The sequence below is a fragment of the Leptonotus elevatus genome, chromosome 9 (assembly GCF_054856555.1).
Source record: "Leptonotus elevatus isolate MCC_2025b chromosome 9, RoL_Lele_1.0, whole genome shotgun sequence".
Taxonomy (NCBI): Eukaryota; Metazoa; Chordata; class Actinopteri; order Syngnathiformes; family Syngnathidae; genus Leptonotus; species Leptonotus elevatus.
In genome coordinates this window covers 18,112,444-18,127,740 of record NC_141247.1, presented here as the reverse complement: position 1 = coordinate 18,127,740, position 15,297 = coordinate 18,112,444, and the positions used below count along the sequence as shown (strand labels likewise).

General features: G+C 38.8%; 1 protein-coding gene across 1 annotated transcript; it reads left to right on the top strand.

The window, feature by feature from the left end:
• Positions 1 to 3,881: 3,881 nt before the first annotated feature.
• LOC147168637 (D(1) dopamine receptor-like) lies at positions 3,882 to 7,118 on the top strand. The gene is made up of 2 exons (XM_086085680.1): positions 3,882 to 4,108; positions 5,187 to 7,118. The coding sequence occupies exon 2, from the start codon at positions 5,438 to 5,440 to the stop codon at positions 6,545 to 6,547; it is 1,110 nt and encodes a 369-aa protein (XP_085941806.1). The 5' UTR covers positions 3,882 to 4,108; positions 5,187 to 5,437; the 3' UTR covers positions 6,548 to 7,118.
• Positions 7,119 to 15,297: the final 8,179 nt, after the last annotated feature.

Below are 15,297 nucleotides of genomic sequence, written 5' to 3'. Positions count from 1 at the left end.
TCATACATTTTATTTGTTCAAAATGCACAGTAAAATATTATTATTATTATTATTATTATTATTATTATTATTATTATTATTATTATTATTATTATTATTATTATTATTATTATTATCCATCCATCCATCCATCCATCCATTTTCTTACCGCTTACAAGGGTATTATTATTATTATTATTAATATTATTATTATTATTATTATTATTATTATTATTACACATTTTTAATATTCTTGTTCAGCAGTGCTCTCTCGGCTTTATTCCACCTTGGATATTGTGTGTGTGTGGGAGGGGGGGGGGGGGGGGGTCTGTATTTCTATGCATGCGAATGAGTGCATAATTGAAAAACAAACATGTTATTCTGTGGTTCTACAAATGATTGTATAATGTTATGACATGTGTTCAGGCCAAGAAGAAGTGTCACTAATGAGCATACATGAAACCACAAACAAAATAATATGTCTTGTCATAACAACCTGGCACAACGCTGGGATCATGCAAGTAATTCAAGCTTGACTTGTAAAACACTCATTCACAGTCAAGATATGCTTCACTGACAAACAAGGCCATGAGAGATTCAACTGTATAAACATAATATAGGCCGACTGTAAATGTAAATTTGCAGACCCACACAACCATGAAAATAACATGGGACCATCGCACAGGAAGGCCTACACTGAGATATGAACCCGTGGTCTCCTGACTGTACAGATAACCTGTACAGTAGGCCTACCTGCTGAAAAATACAGATTTACAGCAATACCTGTAAAACATGGTAAGACCAGCAGATGACAGCATTGCTCTCCCACCTTTCTGTTAAGTTCCCTTTGGTGGTTGCAATAACCATGTGGTATTCTTTCCACAATAAATATTCTAGAAGCATCTTTCTTTTTTTTTTTGGTTGCATTTACGGAAAGTTTTTTTTTTTTTTTGCCTTGGTGCTTATATGTTGACAGAGAGCAAAAGCAAAAGATAACACAATAATATTGTACAATCAGTGTAACAGCATAGCAATCCCTCCATGGGATTACAGTAAACAAATCCCGTAAAAAAAAAAAAAAAGATTCAAACAAAATTATCATCTCACAATCATATTCATAATTGTCAATAAAAACTGTGATGTGCTGAAATCGCTGACAGGATAGTCGATAGGCCAAGACTTTTGAAGTTGCGAGGCCGCCATATTGCTCCTCCCGAGAAACATTTCTCGGCATACGATCCTATACATTTACAGTATGGAAATTGGAGAACATTTGAGACAGTACTTAGTAGAAACAACATGATTTATGATGTTTTAAATTTGTTATACATAAACAAGAGGACTTGAGACATTTTACAACTTGCCTTAAATACATGTATAAATTATATGTTTAATTATGTTTACAGGAGGAAACTTTATATTTTATTAAAGAATTATAACAGTAATTCAACAAAAGATGTCTCTGCCAAATCTAATATTCGGGTCTAAGGAACTGAGCAATAAAAGAAAAAGGGGGTCTTTAAAACAGCGCATACCATCCACTTGTTTTTTATTTTTTTATTTACATGTTGAAAAATAGTGAGCATCCCGCCACAAAATCCCCACCCCCGGCCCTTTATGATGTTTTAAATTTGTTATACATAAACAAGAGGACTTGAGACATTTTACAACTTGCCTTAAATACATGTATAAATTATATGTTTAATTATGTTTACAGGAGGAAACTTTATATTTTATTAAAGAATTATAACAGTAATTCAACAAAAGATGTCTCTGCCAAATCTAATATTCGGGTCTAAGGAACTGAGCAATAAAAGAAAAAGGGGGTCTTTAAAACAGCGCATACCATCCACTTGTTTTTTATTTTTTTATTTACATGTTGAAAAATAGTGAGCATCCCGCCACAAAATCCCCACCCCCGGCCCTATGCTGCCTACAAGCTGTATATGTTTAATCTGTATGTATACCGTATAGTTTTTATACAGTCATCTGCTTGCGAGATGGGATGAGCAAGATGGCCGCCCTCTGGCTTCAACGGCTAGCACGGGCGTGTATGGGTTATCGGCTAACCAGTCATATATTCAGATCAGTGGCTGAAATGTAGCATAGTAGTCTGATTAGACCTTTTGGGTTTTTTGTTTTGTTTTGTTTTGTTTTGTTTTGTTTTGTTTTGTTTTGTTTTGTTTTGTTTTGTTTTGTTTTGTTTTGTTTTGTTTTGTTTTGTTTTGTTTTGTTTTGTTTTGTTTTGTTTTGTTTTGTTTTGTTTTGTTTTGTTTTGTTTTGTTTTGTTTTGTTCTTGTGTCTTGTTTGACAGCACCGTTCTGGTTTGTGTGCTCAGTTTGAATTGGATGTTGGAGTTTGAATTAATAAAGAAATAAAAATAAAAATATTTAAAAAAAAATTTAACAGCAGGGCCTATTTCCTGTTTTTGTCTCAAATTAACTTAGTGTGCCGCCGCCAAGTAGTCGAAAGTGAAATTGCATAGTATCGGACAGCTGTGCAAATGATGCTGTTGCTGTTGAGACTCATGACCCTTTATTTTTTAATTTTAATTTTAATTTTAATTTTAATTTTAATTTTAATTTTAATTTTAATTTTAATTTTAATTTTAATTTTAATTTTAATTTTAATTTTTAATTTTAATTATGTATTTATTTATTAGGGTGACATCAGAGAAATGCCCCCCTCGAGCAAGTGTGACGTCATTGTGAAAAGGTCTACTAGAATGATTCTGATTCTGATGAGGAATATGTAACACAGCTGGCCTGAGAAAGCCGTGGTATTACCCCCCACCCCCAAAACCCTTCTCCCCCCTCTGAAACTAGAAGAGTGGGCAGAAATCAGGGACGCCTGGGACAAAATAAAGCATTACGTGTGTGCGTTGTGTGCATGCGTGCCAACCTACCCCTATTAAAGGCTAAGCGTTCCTCTGCTATAAGTGCAGCACTATGATAATGGCAGTGCTATTGCACAATTCGTGTAAATATTGTAAAGCGTACATCACCGTGCGCTCTCTCGTTTAATTTCGCAGAACTGTATGCAAATTAAGTGCCACGCATGATTTGTACTGACAATTAAAGGCAAATGGAAGATGAAGATATACTGTAAGCTATTGTTCTAATTTTAGCCCCTTATTTGCATCACTCCTCTGCCCAATGGTCAATCTTGTAAACTGCTTATAATGTGGATGCTTGAGAGGGAAAAGGCTAAAAGCTGTCGCTCCTGCTCCCCATCACAACATGCATGGATGTAGGGCGACAGCTGGTATGTCACGATTGTTCTGAATTCCATTATGCGCTGCATGCAATGAAGTGAATAAAACAAGCGGCCACTGTGGAGATGCTGACAGATATTGCTGGGATTTTTATGTCAGAGCAGAATCGAACCTCAAGGCTGAATTGTGACCATTTCGTCACGAGGTGACGAAGATTAAATTGGGGTTATTTAAAAAAAAAAAAATCGTCAATCTGTCTCAATGGAGTTTAAGTGCAGCTAACTCCCTTGTCCACGAGATGGCCACAGTGAGCCAGTGTCCTCTTTGCCTTGCCTGATGTCCTGATTCTGTTTTATAACCTGGATGTTAATTTAATTTAACTTGTGGAGCGGTGCACGTGCAACTAGGTCAAATTATTAAAAATAACAGTATGGGTTATTATGTTTACACATATTTATATAATGTTATTATTTATTATTATTATAAACGTGGTGTGATATGATCGATATTTGGCGTTATTATAATATATTTGAACATTTTACATTGAAGTGAAAGAACAACCACGGCCGCTCCAAACGAGCATGCTTTAAGTGCGACTGTCTTAATGGGACTTGCGCGCCTGGGAGAGAGAAAAGAGAGAGAGAAGGGGGGGGAAAAAGTGTGTGAAAGAGCGCACATGTCACTGCGCTTGTCCTCAGAGACACGCTGAAGCCGCGGGAGCACGCAGACCTCAATCCGCGATGTTGGATTTTATTTCCATGTGATGCAAACAACGGGGACTGTTAAGGATGTTCGGGATCGTGGATGACTTGACGCCGTGTTGTCCTGAATAGGAGATTTTGGCAGGAAAATTCGCCTTCTTTTGCGCAAGAATTGAACGATGATTAGAATTATTACAACTGGATGTGGATGAAGGTATGCATGACTCTTATGTTCGGTAGTATGATTTAAGAGTAAATATAACCTCTAAAAGGACACTTCATTAGGTACAATGTTCACTATTTGAAACTGTCAGATTAATAAGAGTGTCTATATTATTGTGGCTGTCCGTATATTTTGGATATGTATACGATATCAGACTGAGATGTACTTCGCTAATTTTCATCAAATGAGGTAACAAAAATATTAGAAACATTACTCAGTATACTGTCAATAATAATAATAATAATAATAATAATAATACAGCATACAGTAATAGTTGAAGTACTATTATTAAAAAGTTCCGATTATTACAAAAATAATGCTTTTTGTGTCCCCTTGCCCTATATATACTATATTGATCATGAACTCATCCATGATTACCATTTCTTTCATTTCTTTATTAGCAGTAATTAATCACATAGTCCTCTATGGGTGCTAAAAAGTTCAAGTAATAAAGTAGTAAACGGACAGTGTGATTTTATGAAGAACACCGTAAAAAAAAAAAAAAGAGTACTATTTACTTGAAAAAAAACTAATAAAGTGTTTTAACTCGGAAATTCTAAGTACCTTTTACAAAAAGGGTTTTGAGTACATTTTAACATTTTATAAAAAAAAAATTAAAAACAGTTATTCAAGTGTTGAGGAACAAACTCTTGACCTTCAGCTTGGGAGACAGCCACTCTACCACCTGAGCCATGCCACTCTTGCAGTTTGCCACTATACTGCATTACCAAAATCCAAAATGAGATAGACCAAAACTGGTCGCTTGGCGGTACAAGGATTCAGCCTGACACCATTCATATATTACACACAGCAGGAATGGCATGGCTCGGTTGGTAGAGTGGCTGTTTCCCAACGTCAAGGTTGTGGGTTTGTTCCTCAACCCTTGAGTAGTTTTATTTTAATTTTATTTTTTATAATAATAAGCTGGTAAAATGTCCTCACAACTCTCCTCACAAAATTAACTTAGAATTTATATTTTATTTTATATTACTTTTTTATATATATATATATATAGTGAATGTTTGGGGCCAAACCCAAGTGTAATGTCACTGATGTTGTCCATCCACAGGCTTGCTGATGACCTCATCGAGCAGACAGCCGATCTCTGAAACTGCAGAGGTTTGGTTACACTGAGGAATTGAGTTACTGTTACCTGTTGAGCACTGAAGCTAAAACTATGTCAAATCCAGTCTGCCGAAGCTCTTTCCTCGTTTATCAGAAGATGAACTGATTCTGCGGCGGGGAAGCCTGGAGACATGTTAACGCGCGGTTATGATGTCGCCGTCTCCTCGCAACATGACTTGAAGGACGCGCTCAGGGATGGATGTCAGGAACGTTACGACGGCCATCGACGGCGGCTCTTCGGACGAGGCTTCCTCCAGTCGAGTCCTGACCGGTTGTTTCCTCTCGCTGCTCATCCTCACCACGCTGCTGGGCAACACGCTGGTGTGCGCGGCCGTCACCAAGTTCCGCCACTTGCGGACCAAGGTCACCAACTTCTTTGTCATCTCGCTGGCTGTGTCAGATCTCTTGGTGGCCATTTTGGTGATGCCTTGGAAGGCGGTGAGCGAGATCGCCGGTTTCTGGCCGTTCGGTTCCTTCTGCGACACCTGGGTGGCCTTCGACATCATGTGCTCGACGGCTTCCATTCTCAATCTGTGCGTGATCAGCCTGGACCGCTACTGGGCCATCTCCAGCCCCTTTCGCTACGAGCGTAAGATGACCCCCAAAGTGGCGTTTGTGATGATTAGCGCGACGTGGACGCTGTCCGTCCTCATTTCCTTCATTCCGGTGCAGCTCAACTGGCACAAGGCTCGAACGACGTCTTTCAGTTCGCTCTCTTCTCCCCCTTCTGCCTTTCTCAGATCAAACGTTACATCGGAGAACTGTGACTCCAGCCTGAACAGGACCTACGCTATCTCCACCTCGCTTATTAGCTTCTACATCCCCGTCGCTATCATGCTAGTCACCTACACCCAAATCTACCGCATCGCGCAAAAGCAAATCAGGAGGATCTCCGCCTTGGAGCGAGCGGCCGAGAGCGCCAAGAACCGTCACGACAGCATGGGCGGAGGCTCCAGCATCGCCGATTCGGAGAGCTCCTTCAAGATGACCTTCAAGAGGGAGACCAAGGTGCTGAAGACGCTTTCCGTCATCATGGGCGTGTTCGTGTGCTGCTGGCTCCCGTTCTTCGTGCTCAACTGCATGGTGCCCTTTTGCGAGCAGTCGAGCGGAGGGGAGGCTTTCCCCTGCGTCAGCCCCACCACCTTCGACGTGTTCGTGTGGTTCGGCTGGGCTAATTCCTCCCTCAACCCCATCATCTATGCCTTCAATGCAGATTTTCGCAAGGCCTTCTCCATCCTGCTGGGCTGCCACAAACAATTTCCAGGAGGCCACAACATCGAGACAGTTAGTCTCAACAAAAAATGACTCACGACTCGCTCGCAGCACTGACTCATCCGTAGAGGGGTCCGAGCGTCCCCACGCCTAGGCCGGTCTGATTGCCTTCAAACAGAGATGCTGCTCTGTGTGTTAGAAGGCGCTGACCCAACGTGGACCCTGGTTGCCTTCGCAGATGTGCAAGTTAACCATGCCACGGGCACTAACACAGATGGCTTTTTTTTTCTTTTTTTAATTTTGCACTGATAACAATCCATGTGGACCTTTTCCTCTTTGAGGGCACAACATCCATCCATCCGTTTTTCAAAAATAATTTAATAAAAACAGTTGGGTCAAAAATAACCCAAATTGGGTCAAAAAGGGAATGACCCAACTTTTTGGTTTATTTATCTAAATCAAAATGTTGGTTCAAATGATAACCCCCAAACAATCCAAGTTTTTTTTTTTTTTAACAAAACAACTCAGTTTTTTGGGGGACTGACCCAACTTTTTGGGGTTGTGCATGAAAAACAACAAATTGGGTCAAAAAGGGACCGACCAAACATTTTGGATTATTTATTTAAACCAGAATGTAGGTTCAAATTAAAAACATACAAAATAAGCATTTTTTTAAAATTATTATTTATTTTTTAACAAAACAATTGAGTTTTTTTTTTTAGTTTTAGGGTTGTGCATGAAAAAAAAAATAGGTAAAAAATAAATAAATAAACCAAACTGGGTCAAAAAAGGACCGAACCAACATTTTGGTTTATTTATTTAAACCAAAACATTAGGTCAAATGAATAACCCACAAAATAACCCATTATTGGGGGATTGACCCAAAGTTTTGGGTTATTTATTTATTTTGGAAACCAAAAAGTTGGTCTAATGAAAAACCCACCAAACATTTATTTATTTATTTATTTATTTATTTATTTATTTATTTATTTATTTATTTATTTATTTATTTATTTATTTATTCATCCATTAATTTTTTAGACCAACTCAACTTTTTGGGTTAAGAAAGTAAACCAAAAAGTTGGGTCAAAAGAATAACCCAAAACGCAATATTTAGGTTGTTGTGTGGGTTATTCATTTTGACAAGCAAAAATGAAAAATAAAATAAAAAAATAAGGTGGCGGGAGGTATTTTCTTTTTTCTTTTTTACAATGTATTTTATGTACAAAACAACCAAATTTTTTGTTTGTTGTGTGTTATTCATTTGACCCAAGTTTTTGGTTTAAATGATTAACCTAACCCAAGCATTTGGGTTGGTCCCTTTTTGACCCAATTTGGGTTGTTTTTCGACCCAACTGTTTTTGGCGTGTGGGCTCGTCAGACCACAGCACACTCTTCAACCTTGCGTCGCGCCATCTCTGATGAGCTCAGGCCCAGACAAGCTGGCGGTGTTTCTGGGCAAGTAGCCCGTCAGAGTGAGCACGCTTACTTCATGTCTTTGCATGGCATGGGAGCCCAGATGAGAGGAGGGGATTTGGGGATAGAGATTAAGACTCTTTGCGTTTATGCCAGGGAGTGCTGCGGTACTGAGAGGCCTGCGGAATTGATAATCCCATGACTGGGCAAAGTTGCCAGACACTGCTCCCTTCAATACCATCGCACACACTACAGCAGCATGTCCACCATGCCAGAGAGATACTGCAGATTAAAAAAGCATGTTAGCAATCTGCTTTGCCAGTGGAAAATGTTGATGAAATACAATTGAACATTTAAGCACTGATTTAACAATTGTATTGCTATTTTATTAGAAGGCTTTTCGAAGTTCTGAGTGCGTCAAAACTTGCAGGTTGTGTCTTATTGTTCTCACCCGAAAATCAGATTTTACTGTTCCATGCTGATCTGTTTGAAGTGGTTTTACAAAAAGTGTCCCACATTGCTGTGTATTTTAGGGGGAAAGCAAAGACAACCATTGCACTACTTTTGTGTTTGTCTGTGAGGTCTCATACAGACTTATATTTCAACCGTTTATGTCTTAAATTGCTCACAGTAAACAATTACACACCACTTTTGGATTATTACAACTTGATCTTACTGTACTTTCATAGCTGGGCAGCACTTAAATATACAATATGTCAACTTTAAAGAAGACTTTTTAACGTCTTGTATACATCTACTTGTGTGTCTCGAGTGCCTGCCCACCCATCAAGTGTGAAATTAAACAACCATGTAAATCTTTAGTTATATGCCTGTTTCTGAAAATGTGTCATTTTACACTTACGCCCCACTGTTAGGAAACAGTGGGACTAATTAACATAACAACCGACCCCACGCCGAGATTCTCAGCCAATTGCTTGACTAGACTAGAAGTTCCAGAGCAAAAGAACCACTTTGAAGCGGCACTCGCAGCACAATTATGTCAAAGCTGAAAGGAGCTGCGGTTGGCACACATTAGCATTAGCTCTTAGTGTTAGCAGCAATACTTTTTGAAAATAAGGTTAATAAAGTTAAAATGTCGACATAGGAGTGGACTCACTGACAAATGTCATTTGGCGGGTTGGTGATGATGAAAGCTGATCAACCATCCAGGTGCCAATAGCGGTGCAGTTCATTTCGCGCATCATGTGAGGAGTACAGTATATGCAAATAGATCTATTTAATCTAGAACACTCAATGTGATTTATCACACCTGAGACGAATTATGCTGGCCGATTTAGCATCATTAAATACAGCGTCTGAAAGGCAGTAAGTCTCAGTAAGTCAAGCCCTATATATATATATATATATATATATATATATATTAGGGGTGTGAATTGCCTCGTACCTGGCGATTCGATCCGCATCACGATTCATAGGTCACGATTCAACTACATACCAATTAATCAGGATACGAATCTATAAGTCGATTATTGCGATTTTCTTTTTTTATTCAAAATTTCGAAAATACTAATCAGTAGTGATAGACAAATGAAGCTTTATGAAGCACCTGTGTTAATTTTTTTTACTCCTCTAGATCTAGCACTCTTGGTTTAAAAGCTAACCTCAAGTAAGATGTTTTGTTGAATATTTCCATCAAAAATTGATGTTTAAAAATCTGGCCGCATATTGAATCAATACGAGAATCGTGCACGGTAATATCGCGATATATTGCCGAAACGATTTTTTTTAACACCCCTGATATATATATATATATATATATATATATATATATATAGTTCTATCATATATTCTTTAGACATACGAACACTTTTCTGCTAAACAAGAAATGCCTCATTGATCTTAATTAAAGTCTATTTGTTCATTTGTACCTACAGTTGAACCACAATGACTTCTACACGTCAAGCACATTACAGTCCAAAGGGCAAAATCTACCAAGACCAGCTGTGTCTCACATCTAAAATTTCCCTCTCAAATAACTCTGGTGCTCGTGTGTCACTTGCGTCCGGTGATGTAGTGCCGTCATTAACAACGTGACAGGCTCAAGCTGGAGGAGTGAAAAGCCCGGAATAATAAAGCTGGAACACACACTACGGGAGCCACTTTATTCCTACAACCGCCATTGTTTCTTTCAAGTCATTACAAAAGCTATTTTTCATCCTTAAGGGACTGACAGAACATGAGTTATAACTTTAGTGTGCGTCAGTAACTTTGTATATTTAGGATGAAACTGTCACAAAAAAAAAGTACACTCTGTTATATTCGGGTAATGAGATGGCGAGGGTAGGAAGCTGAAATGTGAAGGGCAAAGCAGAGTGATGAGGAGGTTCACAAACAAAATCCTACCAAAATCTGTCTGGCAACCTTGAAGAGATAAATTGATCCAAAGTTCATCGTAGATTTATTTTCTGCCTCGTTTCGGCTCAACCTGGCAGCGTGGCTCAAAATTGACGTTAAAACCCAGCAGCAGTCATTTCAGTTTAATGTTAGCACTCTAACTAGGCTCGGAGAGGTGGACAGTAATTGTGTTCCAGCCTAGAGAATCCAGTCAGTCTGAAAAAACAGCAGACACGTTTGGATAGTCTTCACATCACGGCAGAAGGATTTATTCATCTTCGATCAACATGCTCACATAAACAGACAACTATGTAGGCTACGCCAAACACTCAAATCAACTTGACAAACAAAAATGGTGTTAAATTAAATGGATCATTTATACCAGCATCTTACTGTGCCCAGTAATACTGTATGTAAAAAACAGTACCGTTGGTTTTCAATGTTTTAGTGTCTGCTGCTCTAATAGCATGTTCAACAAAAATTAAACATGACCTAAATTTTGCACGCAATCAAACCAATGTAGATTTGCTTATATAGCGCAATTCACAAACAAGATAATTCAATATGTTTTACATATTGTTGGCATTCAATTCAACTTATTAAGGAGCAGTCAATAAAGCCTAGCTAGGCAGTGTGTAAGTGCCTCACGCTGTCCTAGCAACAAATACTGTAAAAGGGAGTTTTCAAACTTGGATGTCTAGCTAATGTTAGATTATTAACATTGTTTTTCTGTTTCAATTTATTTTTTCAATCGTTTTTGATATTAGTTAGAGCTGTGTAATAATAAGACAACAGTTAATTCATATGTTAGTCAATCTATAGTCCTTTGTTCTCCTCTCTGGGGAAGAAATGTCTAGTAAGGTTTCTGAGTTATCTAAATGAGGGATGTTTGAAAGTGCAAGCAGAGGTCTGTCCATAAATTTCCTGGTGCAAGGAGGTGCCGGGGACCAATTGTTTACCCACATCTGGAGTGGACTGAGATAGGAACGGAGTAGGATTATCAAGTTGTGTATTTTACTCTGCTGACAGAACAGGATGACAGGGGGGGGAGTATTTTTTCTAAACACTGTTTTTGTATAAGTGTGCAAGAGCAGAGAGCGAGAGGCACACTTTGTGGTCACTGCTGATTGAGCAAGGATCCAAAGTGGCTTCGGAAATTTCTGAATAATAAAAGCTGGCAAGAAACTTCTTCACGAGATCTCAACTTTGAGTTTTATTTGAACACGCAAGAAATCAAAGGAATGATTTCTAACACTAGCTAGGACTAGCTAGGAAGAGCTAGTAGCTACAACACAACAAGGATGGATTTAAAATCATCTTAAAAACATGCTGCGTTCTGATTTTGGCCAGGGTAGTTACAATTACAGTAAGTTATTTTAAATTAAAAAGGAAAACCTTCAAGTCAACGCGCTGGTTAAGGCAACACTCCGATACCTTTGAATGTGATGAGTGAATATGGATTTGTAAACATATGATTTAAAATTTTGATAGAATTGGATTTTTCATTTATTGAACTATGATGTTTTTGTTGGAAAAGCTGAAAATGTGAATCGATTCAAACAACATTCACTGACGTGAACACGATTGGCAAATGGAGAATTTGGGTACAAGCCCGAGATCTAACTACAACTAAAACACTATTTTGAAATTACTTTATCACAAAGCGAACAATAACCTTTAGAAGTTTTGCTGTATTAACAACGTGCACCCTTGGATGAATAGTTACTACATACACATCGCCCTGGACTCATAGGGATCAACAATTAACTCATTCACTGCTATTGACGGCTATAGACGTCAAAAAATAATTTTAACTCTTTCTATTAGTTTACAAAAAAAATCTACTTTTGTTAACAAAAGTATGAAAACCTAGATTTTTTTATTGTACATTTAGAACAGATATACAATTTGTGATTAATCGTGAGTTAACTATTGAAGTCATGCGATTAATTACGGGTAAAAAATTTAATCGCCTGACGTCCCTAATTTTTTTAATAATCATCTCGTCTGGCAATTAAAAATTCTAATTGTAATTAATCGCATGACTTCACTAGTTAACTCACAATTAATTACACATTTTATATCTGTTCTAAATGTACATGTTCATGCTCTTGTTAACAAAAGTGGGAAAAAAAGATAAACTAATATAAATAGTTCAAATGAATTTTGGACGTTTATAGCCGTCAATGGCAGTGAATGAGTTAAGTGATGAGAGAGATGGCGACTGAGACTCTGCAGCGCTTTCACCTGCGCTCCGTAGCCTGACCCAGAATCCTCACAATGTCACCAACGCGGCGTAAACACAGAGAATTTCTTCTCCGTTCTCTCCCCGGGGAGCTGCGAGGCTTCTTAAAGTGCTGCTGTCGTCCTGGATTGGCACATCGGAAAAGTGATGTCAGACATGGCGACTTTGCATGATGCTAACGACCCGCCCTGAGGAAATGATTTACTGAGACAGGGCAAGGAGAGAGGAAAGAAAGTCTTATGTAAGTATCAAACAATGGCAGCTTCGAGAGGTGGGGTGGGGGTGGGGGTGGGGGTGGGGGTGGGGGGTGGAGGATGCTCTTTAAATATAACATAACCCACAAGTATCAGCAAGGTCGACCTGCTGTCACGTCTATCATGACATGTCTTCTGTTGTCACTTGCTCCCCACTAATAGACAGACACAGCTGGCCATGCGAGCAGCTTGCTAATGTACTTAATGATTTCCTTATCACTCACACTTGGCTGGCGCATCCTCGGGGGATTCAGACGCAATCAAACCATTTGCAATATGTGTGTTACCCCCAATAAAAATGCATTATTCACAAGTGATCATAATTGAGCTGGAGCCTAATACATTTTTAATAACTCACATAACACCCAAGATAAGCATAATTAAGAGGGCGCATGTTAGCAACTTGAACCAAAGTGCGTCAGACATGAATTTGCTTTGCGTGTTGGATAAACACTTCTGTTCGTTACATATTTCATTCAAAATAAGACGTTTTGACCTTTAGTGTTTGTCCTTTGCAACAAGGCAGTCCGTTGCGCTGGCTAGTTTGGTCTTCGCTTTGCTTATGACACCACTTTTCTCCTCCACCCACACTCTGTTTACTGTTTACGCTGCAGCCCACTGGCAGTGCCGCGTCGCCATTCGTCACTCTGGCTCCACTGGAGAGGACGGCGCCTGTGACCCCACCACCGGGAAAGGAGCGAGGGAACGAGGGCGAAGGGATCATGGAGGAAAATGACAACAGAAAGGGAGATGGCTGAAGCAGTCGCATTGTATAAGAACCAATCAGTCAGTGGAAATGATGATGGCCTTACATGAAGGCATATACTGCTTTGCTGGCTTGGCTTGATAAACAACAGCAGTTAATGCTTTCACGGTAACAATTAGCGCGTGTGGGAAAACAGATGTTTACATGTCAGATAATATAATGGAGGAAGTTACAGAAAGATTACTTCCTGAAAGCCATACCGCATTGTATTGAGTCATCTGACTACTTCTGTGACTGGCTTGGTTGGGTGGGATGATGTAACAATCGTTGTCTGATAACCAGCCTATGAGCTAAAGTACATATTTTACAGTATAATTTTTTTTTACACCACTCAACAAAAATGACACCAAAAATGGATATTGATTAATTATGTACTTTATGCTATCCTAGCATTAAAATGTATCGTTGACATAAACTGTTCACCAAAGGTACATTATTTGTACAAACAAACAGTAGCAGTAGTAGTAATCTAAACTAGGGCTGGGCAACTTAATGTACATTAAAACGAACTGTCAATGGTTCTTGTTGTGTGTTTACCGTCATACTATTCAGCCGGTCTTTGGTTCCCATGATGCATTGCGGCATACATTGCTGAACTTTTCCTTTCATCATTGTTTGTGTGCTTGTTGTCCAGTTTGTTGAATGTGTGAATTATATTTTTTTCTTAATTAAAGTTGATTGCATTCAATTTAACCCTATAAAGCCTGAACCATGAAATATATGAGAGAAAACACTGATTCTTTGTAAATAGAGTATTTCTTTTTCCTTTTGAACAAACATTTCCACCTTCCATACACCAGTGTGAGTAGCAATGTGTGTGCCTTGCCCAAGGACACAACGACACATGACTTGAGGGGAGCGGGGATCGAACAGCTGACCTTCGAGTTACTGAACGCCCGTCTCGACACCCTGAGCTACGGCCGCCACAATTTAACATAATATAATGTGGATGTATCATATTTGATACAACCGGTCACAAATGGTCAAAAATATAACAATAAACTGCAGACATGTCAAACATATCAGTATTTCCAAAAATCAGAAAGTACATTTCCCACTATTAATAAATATAGGTGTCGCTCCTTTCTCAATTGGGGCGATCTTGCTGGAAAAGCCATCAGATGGGTTATACTGCCCTCTAATGGATTATCTGTGCAATGCATGTGTCAGATCATATACATCAGAGTTTTAATGGGGGAAAAAATATATCATACTCAGGAAATAGAGGGCTCAAAATGTCTTGTATTTAATATGATACGTTTGGCGTTATGGGTTAAGTTGCATGTTGTCGGCATGAAATCGCGACTGTGACCGATCCGTGTTACAAGAGTTTTTGCTCATTTGAGCGACTCTAAAGTGCCACAAAATCAGTCATAGCTGACAGCATCTTTACATTCTTCTTCTGAAATGGAGATGAACAACAGGACGTGCTTCAGGCGAAAGCCGGATTACACCGTGGACTGGTTGTACCCTATTAGACATAATTGAAAAAGCAAACAGAGTTTTAATATGAATCTTGGCAAGCCTTCACTCATCGCTTACTGCTCATTTGTGGGTCTTGCTTAGTCCCTTGTCACGGACTTGGCCATCAAATAACATTCTGTTTTATTTTTTTACAAATATTTTTCATTTTACAGTCATTATCCATCTGCACTGGGAAGCATGGAAAAAACATTTTTGTAGCATTTGTCTGAATGTGATCAGAGAGTACGGTATGTTCCTACACCTCAAGCAGCCATTAGCCAAATGACAACGATAAGCCCGAACCAACTGCCTAGAAATCATGGCAAATTAAAGCAATGCGTGC

What these genes read in the sequence shown, in the direction of transcription:
- LOC147168637 (XM_086085680.1), top strand. Translation starts at nt 5,438, where the DNA reads ATGGATGTCAGGAACGTTACGACGGCCATCGACGGCGGCTCTTCGGAC.